General features: G+C 46.0%; 1 protein-coding gene across 1 annotated transcript; it reads left to right on the top strand.

The window, feature by feature from the left end:
- Nucleotides 1-49: 49 nt before the first annotated feature.
- LOC311511799 (epididymal sperm-binding protein 1-like) lies at nucleotides 50-20,673 on the top strand. The gene is made up of 9 exons (XM_084612661.1): nucleotides 50-89; nucleotides 11,070-11,216; nucleotides 11,757-11,921; nucleotides 12,275-12,430; nucleotides 14,540-14,704; nucleotides 15,128-15,292; nucleotides 17,014-17,178; nucleotides 18,093-18,246; nucleotides 20,461-20,673. Coding segments are annotated over exons 3-8 (801 nt in total). The 5' UTR covers nucleotides 50-89; nucleotides 11,070-11,216; nucleotides 11,757-11,920; the 3' UTR covers nucleotides 18,242-18,246; nucleotides 20,461-20,673.
- Nucleotides 20,674-21,394: the final 721 nt, after the last annotated feature.

Below are 21,394 nucleotides of genomic sequence, written 5' to 3'. Positions count from 1 at the left end.
TTCAAATCTGGAGCGGGGAGAAACAAAGCTTTCTTCGTCTGTGTGATGCTTTTGCCGGGGACAGAACAGGAATAGAGTCTTAGAACTTAGTAAGTAATCTAGCTAGATATGCGTTAGATTCTGTTTGTTTAAATGGCTGAGAAAATAAGCTGAGCTGAATGGAATGTAGATTCCTGTTTTTGTGTCTTTTTGTAACTTAAGGTTTTGCCTAGAGGGATTCTCTATGTTTTGAATCTGATTACCCTGTAAGGTATTTACCATCCTGATTTTACAGAGGTGATTCTTTTACTTTTCTTCTTCAATTAAAATTCTTCTTTTAAGAACCTGATTGCTTTTTCATTGTTCTTAAGATCCCAGGGTTTGGGTCTGTGTTCACCTATGCAAATTGGTGAGGATTTTTTTCAAGCCTTCCCCAGGAAAGGGGGTGTAGAGTTTGGGGAGGATTTTGGGGGGAAAGACATTTCCAAGCGGGCTCTTTCCCGGTTATATATCTGTTAGACGCTTGGTGGTGGCAGCAACAAAGTCCAAGGAAAAAAGGAAAATAGTTTGTACCTTGGGGAAGTTTTAACCTAAGCTGGTAAAAATAAGCTTAGGGGGGTTTCATGCAGGTCCCCACATCTGTACCCTAGAGTTCAGAGTGGGGAAGGAACCTTGACACTTGCTAATAGCTGTTAGCAAAGAGAGCACACCCAATCAGACAGTGAATTCTCTTAAGCAAGAGAAGTCAGGGTTTGATCCTTCAGGACAAGGAGAAAAGGAGAGACCTTAATTTTGCAAGGGAGAGCCATGAGTTAACCCTAAAAGGCCCAAACCCCAGTGGTATTGAGCCAAAGGTGTGGCAAGACAAACATGATTGTAGATGGATACTTGCAATGAATTTGTTGTTGTTGCTAATGGTAATTTTTGTAACTAATGTGTTGCTATTACCAAGAACTGTAAAAATGTCCAATGTGCCTAATCTTTTGAAAAAAAAACCTTGAACATGTTAAAAGAAATACATGAAAACACACTTTGTTAAAAGGCCTTGTTATACTGATGTTTCACAGTTAATACCTGTAAATGTTATTGAAACTTTTCACAGGGGAAAAGACATTCCAGACCTGATGTGCTGTATGAAAAGGGAGACTGAGGCACACTACCAGATTACTTTCATGGCTAAATGCCAAGATTCCTATTGTATGGACAACATTAATATCTACATTGTCTTGATATTAATTGGGTTCCAAACATTTGCCAGAGCTCGTATGGATAAAGTTGCTATGTTCTTTAGCTCTTGGGAAAATCACGAGACACACAGGAACCATGCTGCAAGAGCAGATCCAATCCACTATTGTTCTACCTTGAGTTTGTAAAGAGATTCAATCATGTTATTGAACATGACTTTGATAAATCATTTCTATTATACGCTGGTACAGCTTCTAACCCAATACTAGCTGTAGTAAAACAGAACCAAGGGTGGGGAGCTCTTGGGATGCAGTCAGTGATGTTTGTGTCATCCCTTCTTGCATCAATTTTGCGTTGGGGAGTGGGAGTAGGGGGGTGAGGTTATTCACATAACCTGTGACGGTATAGATCATTGTTGCAACCACTGTTATATATTTGCAGCAAATATTGTACAAAGGTTGTTGTGTAAGAGGTTCCACTCCCTGCTCTTGTGTTATGTCTGTTTTAACTCCTCGTCTCGTAGTTGACACCCATACCGATAAAAAAGTTAGTGAAGCACTATGATTTGCTAAAAGTTATCTACAATAAGGGGGGTAGATGAGCATGCCTATAGAGAAAGAGGATTTTAACTAATATAAGGGAGGGGTGGGCTGCTTTATGAACAAATTTGTGACGCGACGGAACTGTTTATAAAAACCTATTAGTTTTACTTAGAGGCTGCTGGTTCTCTTTGGAGACGGGCCGCTCTCTATTGTTGTGTGCACTCTTCAATAAAGAGCTTTGTGTTCGGACCTTGCTGGTGTTGCCTGTCTCTCTCCGGTCAGACAACGAACCGTGATAATAATCGCTTGATAATAAGAGTTGGGGATTGTGGGTTTGAGTCCCCTTTCCACCTAGGATGGGACAATTTGGCAGTAAATGCCTGGGGGATGCCCCGTTGTTTCTGATACTCAGAGATTGGAAGGGAATCTCTGGAACTACTGGGTTAACTAAATCAAAGATGAATAATTTATGTCAGGTTCAATGGCCAGCTTTCACCACTCATTTGTCCCCGACTAAGGACTGGCCGGCCTGCAGAACTTTTTCCGCAGACAGGATGGATTCCTTAAAAGATATTCTGGTTGATCTTAGACCGGGACAAATGGATTATTTGTTTGTATGGTATAATTATAAGCCAAAAGAAGGACGTATGGCTTTCAAAGCTGTTTGTATGGAAGAGTCAAGGACGTCCTCTTTCCTCCTCCTTTTCTTATTCATCTCAGGGGTCTCCAGCCCCGCTCTGTGCTATGCCTGCTTCTGCCCCTCCTCCGGCTTACCCTCGGCTTTCTGACCTATGCCCAGGACCAGTTGCAAGCCTTAAACCAGGACTTCCAGGCAGAAAAGGAAGCACTGGCTAAGCAAGTACCAGTCCTTCAGAGACTTGTCAAAATTTAACCATTTGTGCTCAGGATATGCCGTAACAACAGTGTGTCTGCCATAAGAGGAAATTAAATAGTTAAACCGCCAATTGGCCGTGTGTTCTGTCCAGGTGACAAGCCTCATGGGGGAGGACTCGGGTAGCCCTTGTGAGTGAGAATATTTAAGAGAAGAGACCAGGAGGGCTGGGGGCTAGTTAAGAAGCCCAGCCTCCTTGTGAAATTGGTAGTGGAACAAAGCTGGTGCTCATGGAAGGGACAGTTCAGAGAGAAAAACAGGATCGGGCCCAAGCGGGCAAGCAACAGATAGAGAGATTGGAAAACAGGTTGGAAACTTGGAGGGCATAGTGAAAAAAGAGGAGTAAATAATTACAGGAATGGAAAACGTAAATCCCGGAATAATACTTGGAATGTTAAAATCTGAGTTGATTGGGGTGTCGTTTTGGAGAATAAGCAAGTGATTTAAGGAAAGAAAGTGAGACATTAACTCTGTAGTTGCTGGAGGGAATTATGCTAAAGAAAAAGAATTTTTGGTTTCTTTGCAGCCATTCTGAAGGGAAAATGGGCCTTTTTTTCAAAGAAATGTCTGTAAATAAATCCAGGCAAAGAGACTATATGATTGAAATAATTTGGCTATGAAAAATTTAGTCAAATTAGCTAAAAGAACATAAGGGGTTTTATTGGAACTTAACCGCCCAAATGTATAAAGGAATGTAAATATATAATGCTATTTAATTAAGATCCTATTAGACTCTAAGGGGCTACAATAGTTGGTGTTTTCCTTTTTAGAGTTGTGTGTTGTGAAAACAGGAGGTAAAAGTAAAAGTCTGGTAAAGTTTATTGTGCCCTTTTTAAAGTAAAAATCTTTAAGTTGTGGGTCCAAAAGCAAGCCGAAAAGCATTTGTTTTAATGTAAATTACCTAACTGATAAGGTAAAAGCCACTGAAACCTGGGCTGCCTATGAAACAAATACAAGAAAATATGGGTAATTCCTCTGTTTTGCCTGCAATTAACAAGGGTATTTGTATAAAAAGGAAATATTTTAAGAATGACTGACTGCCCAGAAGGGGTAGATCTATGTTCTTTTTGTCTTTCAGAAAATCAGAGAAAACTGATGCCAGATGAAAAGCAATTCAACATATCAATTTACTGGCACAGTAGGAATTCTGTTCTGTGTTCTATGTCCTGTCTTGTGGTGTTTGTCTTGTGGCCAGAATTGCTGTGTTTAATTTTTCATAGGACAGTTTAGTTTAAAACTAAATAGAAGGGTTAAATTAAAATGCAGATACTTGTTTTATTCAATTTGGAATAAAAAGTGTTTGGATAATATCAGGAAAATGTAATATACTAAAGTTTAATACATTTGCTTAAGAAAGAAAAATAAATTTCATTGGCCAGATCTTTTAATTGGAAAAAAAATTGTTGTTAAAATTCACACACCAACAGTCTTTGGAAGCAAGGACATGAAAGGTTAACCCACTCCCCGTATTATACATGGGATCCTTCTGGCTACCTCAAATTGCTAGCCAGAGGGCTGGGGAGGGAGGAAAGCTATTGGACGCCAGAGGTTGTACCAAGTGGACTCCTCAAAAGTAGGTGTGCTTGTCCTGGCTTGTTGCTCCAAAGCTCCATAATAAAGTCATTTTACTAGAAGGGTGTATGTGGTATACATTGAACAATAAGACTAAAGTGCTGTATAATGGGCAATGTATATGTGTTCATTTTTGAACAAAGGTGTGTGAGTGGAAAGTGAAAGTTTCCTTTGCAGGTTAATAGAAGCCAAGAAGGGGAGAAGAAAAAGAACAAACGGAGGACGAGCTACTTCAACGCAGTAACTGGCAGGCTCGGTCCAAAGATAAGACGCTGGCCTGCCCAAGGACACTACTCTCAGCTGGGATTTTGCTAACAGCCAAGAAAGAAGGGGGCTTGAATGTGCCCAAGCATCTGTGAGATCTGTAAAACACTGATCCTGTATCAATAGGTAACCGCTTGGCCGATGAGGCTGCTAGAACCGCTGCCTTACAAAATACTCAATTAGATTTACGTTCACCTCTTTTAACCTGGCAACAGCAAGCCCCAGATAGTAAAAAAATAATCTGGGAAAAATGGGGAGCTAAGCCCAATTCCATGGGAATGTGGAAGTGTAATGGTCATTTTGTTTTACCTAAAAACCAACAGAGTGCAGTGATGGAACAGATCCACAAAAATACGCACTTGGGAGCAAATAAAATGGCCCAGATTATGTTAAGACAGCTTGTTTCCTCAGGACTTTACGAACTAGTCAGAAGGACAGTAGAAAAGTGTGCTCTGTGTCAGCAGTGTAGCCCAAGGGGTGTAAATAAGCAAGCACCACCTGGGGGTGCAGGTGGGCTCACAGACCTATGCAGCATGTACAGATTGATTTTACTGATTTACCTCCCTCTGAAGGAAAGCGGCATTTATTAGTCATAATAGACCGTTGGAAGCTTATTCCACCACTCGAGCGACTGCAACTGCTGTATGTAAGGTATTACTTAACGAAATTATACCAAGATTTGTCCCCCCCGCCCGAAATAATTGACTCAGACCAAGGTACTCATTTTACTGCAAAAATTTGTAACGAACTGACCGGTAGGAACAAAATGGGCCAGGTGGAGCGGATGAACGGAACTCTAAAAAATCTTTTGACAAAATTATGCCGGGAAGTCAATATGAGATGGACTAAAGTCCTTCCTCTAGCTCTCTACACCATTCAAACAACTCCGAGTGCCAGAACTAAACTGACACCTTACGAAATCCTGTTTGGATATATACCCCCAACCTTCGCTCCTTTGGTATCAGTTCCCAATGATACTGATATGACCAAAGCCACAGAGACTTATGTGAAAGAATTGCAGAGACATCTACTGACATTGCAACAATACTCTGCCCACTCCCAGTCCTTACCTTTGTGGGAATCTGTTCATTCTTTTTTACCAGGTGATCCTGTGTGGATAAAAGCATATCAGAAGACTCCGCTTCAACCACAGTGGCTGGGACTCTTTGAAACCCTTCTGGTGAGCCCTACCGCTATCCGACTGAAGGAGCTACCCACCTGGATCCATCATACCAGAGTCAAGAGGAGCACCGCTAGGGAACCTGACCTGTAAAAAGATTCCCCAGAAGCAGTTGGCGTCGGACTTTGAGGAAGCTACGCACATTCATCCCACCATGAACTGGGTGAATCAGAAGCAGATGACATCTGTGCTCAAGACAAATGGACTGCTACCCCTTTGGGCGACCTGAAGCTCCGGCTGCAGCTAAAAAAAACCTTGAGTTGGTGGTGCCCTCTCAGGGAAGGATGGCCCCGTTCTCTAAACTGGGTTCTTGTGTTTTTAATCTGTTTGTTATCTGTTTTTTTTTTTTTTTTGGTGGTATGGGGAGTTGAGACTATAGAATCACACAGTTCTAACACATTTATACGTCTTGCCCATGAAATGAAATCTCGTATGCCAGCCCTACAAAACACTTCATGCTGGGTGTGCCCATTAGTACCAGCAGATAGCCAAAAAAGTCTTCCCATGGTTCCTATTCCCCTTAGTGCAATGAATATGACCTGGACCCCGTCCTGAAAAAATTCTTCAGGCAATTGAAATATTACCTGGGCTGATACCGGCATCTCTGAAAGCAGGTATCTAATAGTTTGGAAACGAGTTGGTCAATGGTGCCTCTTAAGAGAAGGGAAAATAACTTTGGGTAATAGTGAGTGCACAGCCTACTTTAATGGCACTCATTTCGGGAGTAAAAGAGGTCCTAATATCTCTCTCCTGGATGGGGCAACCTCTTGCATCTCCGCGTGATATAGATTTGCAGGTAACAAGTGCAGTCTGCATGGGGAAAAACATTTTTTGTATAAAGATCATAAGTTGATTGAGCATTACGTTATAAATTGTACGCTTGGGTATAACCTGCCAACTCATACTTTGTGTTTATGTTCCTCTAACGCCTCCGCGGCTAAATTCTCCCTCCTCCCATCTTGGACCGGATGGTACGAACGTATTAATAATACCTGGTCCAAAGTCACTCCTACCCTTTTTGGAGTATACTGGGTGTGTGGTAACAAGGCATACTTAGCCCTCCCTCCTTCATGGAGTGGATCCTGCTACTTGGCTTGGTTAGAACCACCTGTAGTATATTGCACATGTCACCCTAAAGGGAAAATCAGAAATGTAAGAGGGGCTGAGGAAGATGCAAATGACTCTCGCCCCCTTACTTGGTGTGCCCTCAATGACTGGACGGGTGCTTGTGCAGGATTTGTCTTCGCCTGTGGAGGTGCCACTTGGAATATTGGGGAAGGAGTCATGAGACTTCAGGGAGTGTTGGAGATGATGGCAAATACTACTACCGATGCCTTGGTAGACTTGGCAACTGAACAAAAAAAACTAAGGCAGATGGTTCTCCAAAACTGCTTGGCATTAGATATTTTGCTGGCCTCTCAGGGAGAAACATGTACGTTAATTGGGCAAGAATGCTGTGTATATGTTCCGGACGTTTATAGCACCACCTGGGAAAGAGCAAACCACCTTATGCAAGTTGCAAAAGACCATGGAGGAGAGCAAGTCAACTCATGGTGGGGCAATTTGTTCAATTGGGTTCCAGATATAGGTGGCTGGTTACATAACTTGCTTTGCAGTGCCGTTGTAATTGTTTGTGGCCTAATAGTTTTGTATGTTATGTTAAGATGTGGCTGTTAGATGGGTACCAAGCTGTGCCCTACCAACCAGTGAATATTTTTAAGTCACTCCACACAGAGACCAGTATGTCCCAAGAGTTCCCCTATGGCACTCTGGGGACAAAGGGGGGACTGTTAGGTGAGAAAAGCTAAACAGGAGGCAGTTATGCCAACCAAACCAAAGTCAGGCTAAGAGAGGCTGCTGGGAAAGTCTCTGAAAGTAGAATGAAGGAATATGTGTTTAAGTTACAGAGGGTGAGAAAAAAGGGGAGGCCTGCATTCCTGCATTTTTGTACCAGATGTGCTGGGAACAGTCCTTGAGATACAGAGGCGCTGTTTTCCACTCTGTCAAGGTTCCTCCCCTACTCTGAACTCTAGGGTACAGATGTGGGGACCTGCATGAAAAACCTCCTAAGCTTATCTTTACCAGCTTAGGTCAAAACTTCCCCAAGGTACAAAATATTCCACCCGTTGTCCTTGGACTGGCCGCTACCACCACCAAACTAATACTGGTTACTGGGGAAGAGCTGTTTGGACGCGTCTTTCCCCCCAAAATACTTCCCAAAACCTTGCACCCCACTTCCTGGACAAGGTTTGGTAAAAAGCCTCAGTTTGCCTAGGTGACTACAGACCCAGACCCTTGGATCTTAAGAACAATGAACAATCTTCCCAACACTTGCACCCCCCCTTTCCTGGGAAATGTTGGATAAAAAGCCTCACCAATTTGCATAGGTGACCACAGACCCAAACCCTTGGATCTGAGAACAATGAAAAAGCATTCAGTTTCTTACAAGAAGACTTTTAATAAAAATAGAAGTAAATAGAAATGAAGAAATCCCCCCTGTAAAATCAGGATGGTAGATATCTTACAGGGTAATTAGATTCAAAAACATAGAGAACCCCTCTAGGCAAAACCTTAAGTTACAAAAAAGATACACAGACAGAAATAGTTATTCTATTCAGCACAATTCTTTTCTCAGCCATTTAAAGAAATCATAATCTAACACATACCTAGCTAGATTACTTACTAAAAGTTCTAAGACTCCATTCCTGGTCTATCCCCTGCAGAAACCAGCATACAGACAGACACAGACCCTTTGTTTCTCTCCCTCCTCCCAGCTTTTGAAAGTATCTTGTCTCCTCATTGGTCATTTTGGTCAGGTGCCAGCGAGGTTACCTTTAGCTTCTTAACCCTTTACAGGTGAGAGGAGCTTTCCCCTGGCCAGGAGGGATTTCAAAGGGGTTTACCCTTCCCTTTATATTTATGACAGGGGGTAGATGTGCATGCCTATAGAGAAAGAGGATTTTAACTAACATAGGGGAGGGGTGGGCTGCTTTATGAATAAATTTGTGACGCGACGAAACTGTTTATAAAAACCTATTAGTTTTACTTAGAGGCTGCTGGTTCTCTTTGGAGACGGGCTGCTCTCTATTGTTGTGTGCACTCTTCAATAAAGAGCTTTGTGTTTGGACCTTGCTGGTGTTGCCTGTCTCTCTCCGGTCAGACAACGAACCGTGCCGTCTGGGATTCAAGTCCTCGATATGACCAAGGAGTGAGGTGCGCAGGGTGTGCTCCCAAGCCAGCAGGGTGGGGAAGATTCTGGCATCCAGGGAGCTCAGGTTTCAGGAAGCAAAGGGCTAATGATTTGCCATGGGCATAGCAGAGTGGTTAGGCAGCAAACCATCTTGCAAGCAGGGAATCTCCTGGGGGGCAGCCAAGGGGTGGAGCCCCCAAGGGAGGCTGTATATATGGGTCTGGGGCTTCGGGGCTGGGACAGTGGGGACAGGACAATGGCTTCACCTGCAGCTACGTGCGTCCTGGCCTGGGCTTTGGCACTGCTCTGCGAGGGGACCCAGGGTAAGGGAGGCAGGGGCTGTCTTGGGTCGGTGTGTGTTGGTGTGTAGTGTGGTAGAGTGTGTGGCTATGCAGCAGGGTGTTGTTTTATGTTGTGTAGTAAAGTACATGTCGTGGAGCAGTGTGTTATAGTGGAGTGCATGTTCTGAAGTGGTGTGTTGTTGGGTAGTGCTGTAGTGTGCACGTTGTGGAGCAGTGTGCTGTTGTGTTGTGGAGCAGGCTGTTGTGTAGTAGAATGCAAGTTGTGGATCAGTGTGTTCTTGTGCAGTGGAGTGCATGTTGTGTTGTGTAGTAGAATGCATGTTGTGGAGCAGTATGTTGTGTAGTGTAGTAGAGTCTGTGTTGTGGAGCAGTGCATGGTGGGTGTAATAGATTGTGTGGCTCTGCAGCAGAGTGTTGGTCTGCAGTGTCGGAGAGTGTGCACTGAGGAGCAGTCTGTTGTGAAGCTGTGTGGTGTGAAGTGTAACAGACTATATTGTGACAAGTTTCAGAGTGGTAGCCGTGTTAGTCTGTATCAGCAGAAAGAACGAGGAGTACTTGTGGCACTTTAGAGACTAACAAATTTATTTGGGCATAAGCTTTCGTGGGCTAGAACCCACTTCATCAGATGCATGTAGTGGAAAATACAGAAGGAAGATATATATACAGAGAACATGAAAAAATGGATGTTGCCATACCCACTATAACGAGACCAATCGATTAAGATGGACTATTATCAGCAGGAAGGAAAAAAACCAAACATTTGTCGTGATAATCAGGATGACCCATTTCAAACAGTTGACAAGAAGGTGTAAGTAACAGCAGGGGAAAAATTAGCATGGGGAAATAGTTTTTAGTTAGTGTAATGACTCATCCACTCCCAGGCTTTATTCAAGCCTAATTTAATGGTGTCTAGTTTTGCAGGTTAATTCCAGTTTTGCTGTTTCTCTTTGGAGTCTGTTTCTGAAGTTTTTTTGTTGAAGAATTGCCACTTTTAGGTCTGTAATTGAGTGTCCAGGGAGGCTGAAGTGTTCTCTGACTTATTTGTGCATGTTTTATAATTCTTGACGTCTGATTTGTGTCCATTTATTCTTTTTCTATATTGTGAAGCAGCATGTTGTGCAGTAGAGCCATATGGTGCTGTTCAGGGGACTGTTTTGTTGTGCAGTGGGGTGTAATACACTCTGTGTTGTGGAGCAATGGGTTGTGTTGTGGAGTAGGTTGTTGTGTTATGTAGTACAGTACATGTTGTGAAGCAGTGTGTTGTGTTTAGTAAAGTACGTGTTGTAGAGCAGTGTGTTGTAATGCAGTGGAATGGTGTGTTGTGTAGTGGAGGAGAGTGCATGTTGTGGAGCAGTGTGCTGTTGTGTTGTGTAATAAAGTCTCTGTTGTGGAGCAGTGGGTTGTAGTGTAGTAGATTGTGTTGTTCTTCAGCAGCGTGTTGGTGTGCAGTGTAGAAGAGTGTGTGCCGAGGAGCAGTCTGTCGTTGTGTAGCTGTGTGATGTAAAGTGTAACAGACCATGTTGTGGAGCAGCATGTTGTGTTGTGGAGCCGTATGGTACTGTTCAGGGGACTGTTTTGTTGTGGAGTGTAATACGCTGTGTGTTATGGAGCAGTGTGTTTTTGATTAGTATCGTGGTGTGGCGGTTGTGGCGTAGTGGATGCTGGGTGGCAGTGGGCATGTGTAGTGCAGTGGGTGTTGAGGGACGCGCTGTCGTTGTATAGAGTAGCGCAGTGTTTTGTGAAGCAGTGCGAGACATACCAGCCTGGTAGGGGGTCAGAGATGGACAGCAGGAGTCCTGGCTCCCAACGCCCCCGCCAACCACTAGACCCCTCCCCGTCCCTGAGCCGTGGCTAGAACCCAGGCTTCCTGACTCCCGGCCCAGGGCTCTCCCTGCTGGGCTTGGAGGGGCCCCCTGGTGGCCATCTCCCCCTTTTCTGATCTCTGCCCCTTGTTCATGGCCAGGTGCGGACCCTGCCCCCTGCATCTTCCCCTTCACCTACAAGGGCAAGGTCTACACGTCCTGCACGACCGAAGACAGCAGCCGGCCCTGGTGCGCCACCACGGCCAGCTACGACCGGGACAAGGCCTACAGGTTCTGCTCTGAGGAGGGTGAGCGCCCAAGGGTGGGACAGGGACAGGACGGGGGGACAGCTGGGGGACAGGACAGGAGAGAAGCCAGGGGACGAGAGTGGGACAGAGGCAGCCGGGGGGAAGGGATGGAGATGTGGGGCAGCCCGGGGTTGGGATGGGGATGGGGGGCAGCACGGAGGAGCGTCATGTTCCCCATTTGTGATCCCACACGCCTGGAGCTGGTGAGTCTGGCCCATGTCCAGGCACTCGGCCACCGTCTTCCTGGCACCTGCCCTAGTGACATCTCCAGAGCTGGGCAGGGCAGAGCCACCCAGTTGGTCTGTCTGTCTAGCCCCATATACCCTACTCTGTCTGTCTGTCTAGCCCAATACACCTCTGCCCATCTGTCTGTCTGACTATGGGTCAGACCCTTGCACGGTGGCAGCAGGGTCCCCAACTCTGGTGGTCCTTACCCTCCCCTCCAGGCTCTGTCCAGGGTGGGGTGAGGGGTCCGCACCCATCTGCGCTGCCCCCAGGGCTTCCCACCCCCTGACGGTCCCTGCCTGTGTCTCCCCCCAGCCTATGGCGGGAACACGGGCGGCCAGCCCTGCTTCTTCCCCTTCGTGGACCAGGGCCGCACCTTCCGCACCTGCACCACGGAGCGGAGCCAAGGGGCCCTGCCCTGGTGCGCCACCACAGCAAACTACGACACGGACCAGCGCTGGAGCTACTGTCCTGACACAAGTACGGTGCCTCTGGGGGCTCCCCAGCCGGGGGCATGGGTAGGGAACACGGCCACACCCAACGTCCCCCCACTCACCCAGCCCTGTTGGTGCCCTTCACTCCTGACCCACAGCCCCTTCTAGCCTAGCCCTGGGCTTCCCTCCAACTCAGCTCTGCCAGTGCCCCATAACCTAGTCCCCCATTCCCTGCACTATCCCACAGTGGATGGGGGACATTGACCAGGTTGCTGGGGGGCTTGGGGAGGTGAGGGGTTTTATTTACCTGGAAACAGGCTCAACTTGGGGCAATTCTGGTTTGAGTATGAGCCACATTACCCAGCATGCTCTTTGTCTCCCCCGTCCCATCTCTCCCAGTGCTTGGCGGGAACTCGGAGGGCCCCTGCACATTCCCGTTCAGCTACAAAGGCAGGGTGTACACGGCTTGCACCACAGATGACAGCAAGCGGCCCTGGTGTGCCACCACGAGCAACTACGAAGCGGACCGTAAATGGAGGTACTGCGGCACGGCAGGTACGTGGGGCCAGGAGAGGCTTAAGGGGTAGGTGGGCATGACACAGACTATGGGGGCAAGAGGCAGCATGGCCCAGTGGAGAGAGCACAGGAAAGGGAATCAGGACACATGGGTTCCATTCCTGGTTTTGACTGTGTGTCTGGGCAGCACCCGGCATGGCAGGGCCTAATCTCAGTGACTGTGTGTCTGGGCAATGCTCTATTCTACTCCAGGGGTTTTTACTGTCTCCATTACTGTGGTATCTGAACGGTCAAACAAAATGAGTGGGCAAGAAACATTCATTTGTATATAGGTCCTGTAGGAGCAAGGAACACCTCAGTACCCATATTGAACCAAACCAAACCAAAATTTTGCCCAGTGCTGCCGATCGACACCTTGGATTTTCTTCCAAGGTGTCAAAAAGCCGAGAAATATTTTTGGGAATTCAAAAATTTTCCCCTCTGGGATTGGAGGGGGAAAAAATGAAACCTCAAAAATATACATGAACTGAAAAGCCAAACTCTTTCAGTTCAGCTCAGTTGAAAAGTTTTGTTTTGAAACTTTCTGTTTCCATTTCAACCTTTTTTTCTTTTTTAAATGTTTTTTTTACTCTAATTAGCTTACATTTCTGTAACCCTTCTGCCAGTCAGAGCTGACAGCAACAAGGGCAGGGTTCAGTATCTAGGGTTCCTTTTCAACAATATAACAGAGAACCAGCTCGAGCCCCCACCCAGTGAGCTGGGACAATTACACAACACCTTCTGGGCACCTCTAAGAGGCAATACTTCCCCACTTGCAAGCACAGGGTCTGAGTGTAGAATAGAAACTTTTAATAAAAGGAGGGAAGTAACTCTGCATTAATTTGGGAAAACGCCACAAACAGGGTTCATAAGCATAAGCCATGAGCAAAAGACCCACCCCAAGTAAGTTGGGCATGTCCCTTTCCACTCAGGGTCTTAAGTCCAGCAACCAAAAGTTCCTTTAACATGCCCATCCCTTCTCTGCACCCCACTCACAGTTGTTGTCCTTGGTCAGTGCAGACCTAGATTTCAGAGGCACATCTGCAGAGTTCACCTTCCACCATGGGTGGAGGGAGGGTGGGTAAGGAGGCACCTTACTCGCTCCACTGCTCAGGAATTCACTTGCCACCCCTCTCTGCAGGGCTCTGCTCTGACCCTCTCCACCAGCTGCCCTGCTGGCCACTCACTAAGATGTCTTCAGGGCCCATCACTTAATACAGCTCTCAATGATTTCAGCTGTTAGTGGGGGAACCTCACTGCTCGTGCACACAGGTCAATCTCTTGCATCAGAGGCACTGTCCCAAAGCAGGTCTAATACTTAGACCTAGATATCAGTGATTTCAGCTTTACAGCATGTAACAAGACTCTCAGTTAAGTTTAAATTATTACACAATAGAGAGAGGAAGGGTCAAAGAGTGTCTGGGGCCCTTGGGCACAGCCCACACCACCACCCATAAACATCTGCCCCACCCTCCCTCAGTTCACTAGGCTTTGGAACCCATGTCCCCTGCCTGGCGAGTGTCATTCAGTTGAGGGTGGGTCCCTCTATTGGGATATGCCAAGTACAGTTCTGCTGCCCATGATTCACACAACAAGAATAGCAACCCTTTATTACTCCTGCCCCACTAACAAGGAGATTGGGGATCCCACACCAGCCAAAAGTGACCATTTGGGCAAGCAATCCCATCATGCTGAGCACCTAGGCAGGGTGGGTGTGCCCATGCAAGTGAGATCAGGTTCTGAAATCCTCTTCCACAGCTCACCACTAGATGTCAGGGGAGAGCTCATTCAGACTCTGCTTACATTTCAAAGCAAAAAGGTGCTCCCAACTGGGAACCCAGATCTTTTTCCCCCATTTCGAACACGTCTAAACGTTTCCACGCTTTTTTCCCTCCTACATGTTTTTCAAGTCGGGAAATGCGTCAAAACCAGCAACTTTCATCAAAATGCTCAAACACTTTCAATTCCCATGAATTGGCATTTTTTCAACTTTAAAAAAATAGTTTTGTTGGGAAAATTCGCACCCAGTTCTCCCGCAAATCGCCCACCCTGTGTCCTACCTTCTGCCCTGTTTTTAACCCTTTCCTCCCTTGCCTCTTTCTCCACCAGTGGCAGGGGGAAATTCAGACAGCTCCCCTTGCGTTTTCCCTTTCATCTATAAGGGCAACACCTACCACAGCTGTACGGCCGTCGATGACCAGATGGGAAGGCCTTGGTGTGCTACCACTCCCAACTATGACAAAGACCATCTCTGGCGCTTCTGCTTGAGCAAGGGTGAGTCCCGGTCACGACCAGAGTGCTCTGTGTCGGCACAGAAGTAACGGGTTTGTGGAGGACGTGCCGGTACATGGAGCTCTAGCATAGTTAGGGCTGTCACCCAGTCTTGCGGGCCAAATGAGCTCGCTGGAGGAGCTGCATGCCACAAATGGCTTCCCCTGTGCAGCCAGATTGCATGGCATCTCCTTGTGATGCGGCTGTCAGAGACGGGATACCAGGCTAGATGGGCCCCTGGGATGATCCCGTGCTCCTAGACACAACGTCATTCACCCACTGTAAAAAATTATCTTTGGCTTTTGCTGCAGCAGTGAGACGAGACACCCCCACCCAGGCTTTTCTTTTTTGCTAAGAAAACAGCCACGACGGTCGCTCTCTTTGGCATTCCTGCTGTTCATTCTGCTTTGCTCATTGCCTTTGTAGCCTACGGGGGGAACTCCAATGGCCAGCGCTGCACATTTCCTTTTGTCTACAAAAACCAGCTATTTTACAGCTGCAGCAACGCTGGAGACAAGATGGGAAATTTCTGGTGCGCCACAACTCACAACTACGACCAGGATAAGCTGTGGAGCTACTGCCCCGATACCAGTAATGTATCCAGTCTCTTCATATGTTCCCTTTGGGGCAGATCTGACTCTGTCTTTTCCCATACAGCTGGGCAAATAATTAATTTGTAGTGATTCTGAAAAATCGGGGTGGGGGGAGGAGCTTCTCATGGATTGCCATGAAAATGAATTTTTTGAAATTGTCATTGAATCAAAAAATCGGGGAGGGGGGGAATTATTTCAGGTGGATCATGAAAGATCTTTTTTTTAAAAATTGTCATTGCATTGCAAAGTCAGAAAAATGGTTTCAAGTGCATTCCTAAGATGAAATGTCTGACATTTTCAGTGAGTCAAAAAATTAGAAAAACATTTGTCTCAGGTTGTCCAGAAAACGAAATATTTCACAGTTTTTAATTAATCAAAAAAATCGGGGGACAATGTGTTTTGGGAGGATCCCGGAAACAAACTTGTTCAAAATTTTCCATCATTTGTAAGATCAGGGAAAAAAACATTTTGGGTGGATACTGGAATTGAAATTTTCTTTGATGCTTTTTGTGAATTAAAAAATCAGGAAACAAAATTGATTTGGGTGGATCCCAAAAACTATTTGTTTTAAATTTTCATTGAACTGAAAATACCCTTGGGTGGAATGAAACATTTCATTTCAATTTTGAGCATTTAAAAAACTTTCTAAATGTTGGTTTTAATAAAATAGAAGGAGATTTTGAAAGCAGAAGTTGTTTCAAATTGAAGAATAGACTTTTTCTGACTTTTTGGTCATTTTTCCGACACGAACAATCCCACAAAACTGACACAAATTCACAACACATTTTGGCTTCACTGAGTCCATACTTTTCACCAAAACATTTCATCTGAAAAGTTTCATCCACCTCTATTTACCGAATTGTTCAGGGGCCTCCAGATCTCCTGTATAATCTCATCACATCTCTGCTGTGCCCCGAGCCAGTGAGAAGTTGTGACACTTGGATGCCAATGCGAGTTGGGCAGTGGGTGTCTATTTGATTGGTGGGTGGGATAGTGGCTTACAACACGCCCCTCCCAGCAGCTAAGGATTCTTTCAGGAAAGGTTCAAGGCCAGGGTCTCGGAACAGCCATAGAATCAGATCCAGAACTGATGGAGGGTCTGACCCCAGTGGGATTTGGAAATCCAGGTTCCTGTCCCAGCCCTGTGTTGGCTTTCCTGGAAGATACTTTAGCCATGACAATGTCATAAAATCCAGACTGGATGCTGTCCTAGAAGATACTTAAGTGAAACCCAAGTTATTGGGTTCAACACAGAGAGAACCGGGGGACAGTCACTGGCCTGTGTTCCACAAGTCAGACTACATGATCACAATCATAGAATATCAGGGTTGGAAGGGACCTCAGGAGGTCATCTAGTCCAACCCCCTGCTCAAAGCAGGACAGATCCCCGACTAAATCATCCCAGCCAGGGCTTTGTCAAGCCTGACCTTAAAAACTTCTAAGGAAGGAGATTCCACCACCTCCCTAGGTAACGCATTCCAGTGTTTCACCACCCTCCTAGTGAAAAAGTTTTTCCTAATATCCAACCTAAATCTCCCCCACTGCAACTTGAGACCATTACTCCTTCTGGCCTTGGAATCTATGAAAGCCTACTTGAGATTTCTTGGCTGTTGGTGATGGGTGGCCGGATCATTGTGGGATGCAGCAGCTGTTAGTCCATAGGCAGGTGGGCGTGTTGGCGGAGTCTATAACCACCTATAACTATCTTTGCCTCCCTAGTCCTGGGTGGGAACGCGGCAGGAAAGAGCTGTGCATTCCCCTTCCTCTACAAAAAACAAATGCACCACACCTGCACCAGCGACGGGGAGAGCTCAGGGAAACTGTGGTGCAGCACCACCAGGAATTACGACGTGGACAAGAAGTGGACTTATTGCTCCACGCCAGGTAAGGCAGGGGGCAGAGGAAGCTGAGCCTTGCGGTTAAGGTGTTCAGCTCACTGAGACCTGGTTCAATTCTGTCATAGACTCCTTGGGTGAGTCAATTAGGAACTGGTTGGTTGGTTTTTTGGTCCCCATCCCCCGCCCCTTAGGAAAAGCTGAGCAAGCTGAAGTTCATGGGGAGCAGTTCTTAAAACCATCCCCCAAATCGCCCTCGAGCAGAGGGACTCCTTCTATTGGCTGTTTAGATTGTCAGTGCTCTGAGACAGGGACTGTCGGTCTCTGTCTGTCTGGGCAGAGCCTGGCACAACCCCGATCTCAGTGACTCTGTGTCTGGGCAGCGCCCGGTGTGACAGGGCCCCGATCTCAGAGACTCTGTGTCTGGGTGACACTCAGTGCCCCAATCTCAGCAAAAGGGGCCCCAGATCTCACACTAGTATCTAAAGGCCTTGACTAATGCATGTAATAACCACAGAGGATGTACTCCTAAAACACATCTGAGGTGTGGCTGTGTCTAACCACCTGTGCATATATAAGATGGCTAAATGAACTTCTCACGGACCCACAAACCACCTAACACATTTTGCATATGCAACCTCCAACAGCACAGACATTTTTTGCCTGTCCCCTTGGCATCTTTGGCTCATTAGCCCCATGTTGCAGAAGTGGGGAAACAGAGGCATGGAGCTGGGCCGTGCCTTCCGAAAGGTCACGCAGCAGAGCCAGGTATAGCACCCAAGTCTCTCATTGCTCAGCCTGGCGCCCCTGTCACAGGGCCACACTCTCCCCCCTAGCCTTGAGCTGCCTGGGGAACTATCTAACAAAGTGTTTGCTCGTGGTCTGATGCCACTTGTATTTGCTATGCGTTACCTGTGATTCTGGTCACAGTGCTCACCCGCTGTCGGTGTGTTTGGTCTGCAGACTATGACAAGCCCTGTGTCTTTCCCTTCATCTACAAGAAGTTTAAATTCCACACCTGCACCAACCTGGGGGCGTCTAGCGGGAAGTTCTGGTGTTCCAGCACAGACAACTATGACCGGGACCATCAGTGGAGCTACTGTCCTGCCTGAGGCAGGTAGGACAGGGCAATGGGATGGTTTCTGTTTATAGCATTCCCATCTGGACTAGGGGTGTGTGTGACAGGTTCGGTCACAGAGATCCCCTTGGACTGTCACCTGATGTGCTGAAATTACCTCTGAGCCCGTTTTCCTTGCCAACTTGGGACTACAAGAACCCTGCCTTGGTGAGCCAGACATGCTAGCTGGCTGCAACACAGACTCAGGGTCTGGGCCATACCCCCAAAGCTGCAGACTTAAATGAAAACAGCTCAGCAGGTACTTGTCTCCAGCACCCAGACACCCAGCTCCAAATGGGCTCCAAACCCCAAATAAATCCGTTTTACTCTGTATAAAGCTTATACAGGGTAAATTCATAAATTGTTCGCCCTCTGTATCACTGGTAGAGAGATATGCAGAGCTGTTTGCTCCCTCAGGTATTAATTACTTACGCTGGGTTTATTAATGAAAAAAATTATTTTATTAAGTATAAAAAGTAGGATTTAGGTGGTTTCAAGTTATAAGAGAGAGAACAAAGTAAGTCACCAAGCAAAATAAAGCAAAAACACGCAACTCTAAGCTTAATACATTAAGAAACTGACTGCAGGTAATATCTCACCCTCAGAGACGTTCCAATAAGCTTCTTTCACAGACTAGACTCCTTCCTAGTCTGGGCCCAATCCTTTCCCCTGGTACAGTCTTTGTTAGTTCCAGCAGACATCTCAGGTGGTAAGCAGGGGTCTTCTCATGACTTGCAGCCTCTTTTGTCCTCCTCCACCCCCTTTTATAGCTTTGGCACAAGGCGGGAATCTTTTGTCTCTCTGGATCCCCACCCCTCCTTCTAAATAGAAAAGTACCAGATTAAAGATGGATTTCGTTATCAGGTGATATATTGTCACATGTCACTAAAAGACCCCTAGTCTCCATCCCACATGGGCTGGCCCACACGTACACAGGAAGGCTTTCAAGTAACTAAGGCCATTTACAACTGATTGTTTCTGGAGCACCTTTAATGGCCTCCACTTAATATGTTTACATCAGTGATACAAGTTTATATCTTATTCTCCTAACTCCAGATATAGAAATAATACATGCAAACAAATAGGATGAACACACTTAGTAGATTACAAGCTTTCTAATGACACCATATAAGGGGTATTTAGCATATTCCAGTTATGTCATATTCATAAGCGTATTTCCATAAAGTATGTGGAGCGCAACGTCACAGGGTGATCCTCCTTCCTTTGTCTATTTACACTGGGAACTCTTCCAGGCAGGGACCATCTGCAGCACCCGGTTCAAGGGGCCCCCAATCTCAGTGACTCTGTGATTGGGCAGCGCCTGGCGCAAGAGGGCCCCAATCTGGCAACTCTGTGTCCATCCATCTTTCATCATATGCATCCATCTATCCATCACCATACACACCCATCCATACATTCCCATATGCATCCATCCACGCACTCATACATCTCTATCCACAGTCACCCATCCAACATACACATCCACCAACCACCCAACTATGGAATCATAGTGATATAGGGCTGGAAGGAACCTGAAGAGCCCAGCTCCTGCCCCCCATGCTGAGGCAGGACCAAATATACCTAAACCATCCCTGACAGGTATTTGTCCAACCTCCAATGATGAGGATGCCACAACCTCCCCTAGGTAACCTGCTCCAGAGCCGAACTATCCGTAGAGCTAGCAAGTTTTTCCCAGTATCTAACCTAACTGCAAACTCAGCTAATTCCTCCTTGTCTTTCCCTCGGTAGCCATGGAGAACAATTGTTCTCCATCCTCTTTCTAGCAACCTTTTGCATATTTGAAGACTGTTATCAGGTTCCCCACTCAGCCTTCTTTTCTCAAGACTCAACCTGCCCAATTTTTTCAATCTCCCTCCTAGGTCAGGTTTTCTAAACCTCTGATCATTTCGGTCACTCTTCTCTGGACTCTCTCCAATTTGCCCACATCTTTCTTCAAATGCAGTACCTGAAACTAGACACTGTCCTCCAGCTGAGACCTCACCAATGCCTACTACAGCAGGACAATGACTTCCCATGTCTGACATATGATGCTTCCGTTAATACACCTCAGAATTATATTTGCCTTTTTCACAACCTCACCATGCTGTCGACTCATTCAATTTTTGATCCACCCTAACCCCTAGATCCTTTTCTGCCGTCCTGCTGTATAGCTAATGAAGTGGTGCTGAATGTCTGTCTTTCTGTCCTTTTCAGGTGACCGCCCCAGTGCCGGGAGGAGACAGAATGATGAAAATTGAAATTAAATGAAAGGAATGAGCCCCGCTCTGGACACCTCTGCCCTCCCAACAAAGATTGCTTCTGATCAACAGATGCCGGTGGCATAATCACCGTTGAATCCAAATCCAAATGTGCTCATTTCTCTAGTTGATTTTAGTAAATTCAAATAAAGCACCTTTTGAAACACGGTGTCTGTGAGTTCTGTGTCCAGGCAGAAGGCAATCAATGACCTATCCATTTCCCTGGGATGAGGACAGTGCGATGGCTTTTGCTTCTGATGCATATTGGGCATTTCCCAATGAACATGGCTTATTGGAAGGGTTATAAATCCTCCTGCTTCAGGGTTGAAGGTGATCGCTCTTAGTGGTCAGTGTGATGTTGCACTCCATATGATTTTATGGAAATATGCTAATGAGTGTGAATATAATGTAACTGGAATATGCTTCATGCAAAAGGTCTCTTGTAAGGTATCATTACAAGGCTTATAATCTACTGAGTGTGGTCATCCTATTTGTATGAATATCTTTCTTGTATCTGAAACTAGAAGTATGAAGACAGGTTTCAGAGTAACAGCCATGTTAGTCTGTATTCGCAAAAAGAAAAGGAGTACTTGTGGCACCTTAAGCTCATGCTCAAATAAATTGGTTAGTCTCTAAGGTGCCACAAGTACTCCTTTTCTTTTTAGAAGTATGAAATATAACTCTGAGGTCCTATTGTAATTATGCAAAGTGTGGGCCATTAATGGTGGTTTGGAATCTTGATGGCTCCCATTTACCAGGACAATTGGTTGTAAATGGCTCTGTTTACTTGCAAGCCTTCCTGTGAGTCAAGCCAGGAAAAATGAAGGTTTCGGGTCTCACAGAACATGTGACCATGTCACCTGGAACTGGAATCCATCTTAAACCTGGTG

This window comes from Lepidochelys olivacea (genome assembly GCF_965140295.1).
Source record: "Lepidochelys olivacea isolate rLepOli2 genome assembly, chromosome: 23".
Classification (NCBI taxonomy): domain Eukaryota; kingdom Metazoa; phylum Chordata; order Testudines; family Cheloniidae; genus Lepidochelys; species Lepidochelys olivacea.
Note: the sequence above shows the minus strand (reverse complement) of the source record. Positions and strands in the feature narration are given on the sequence as shown.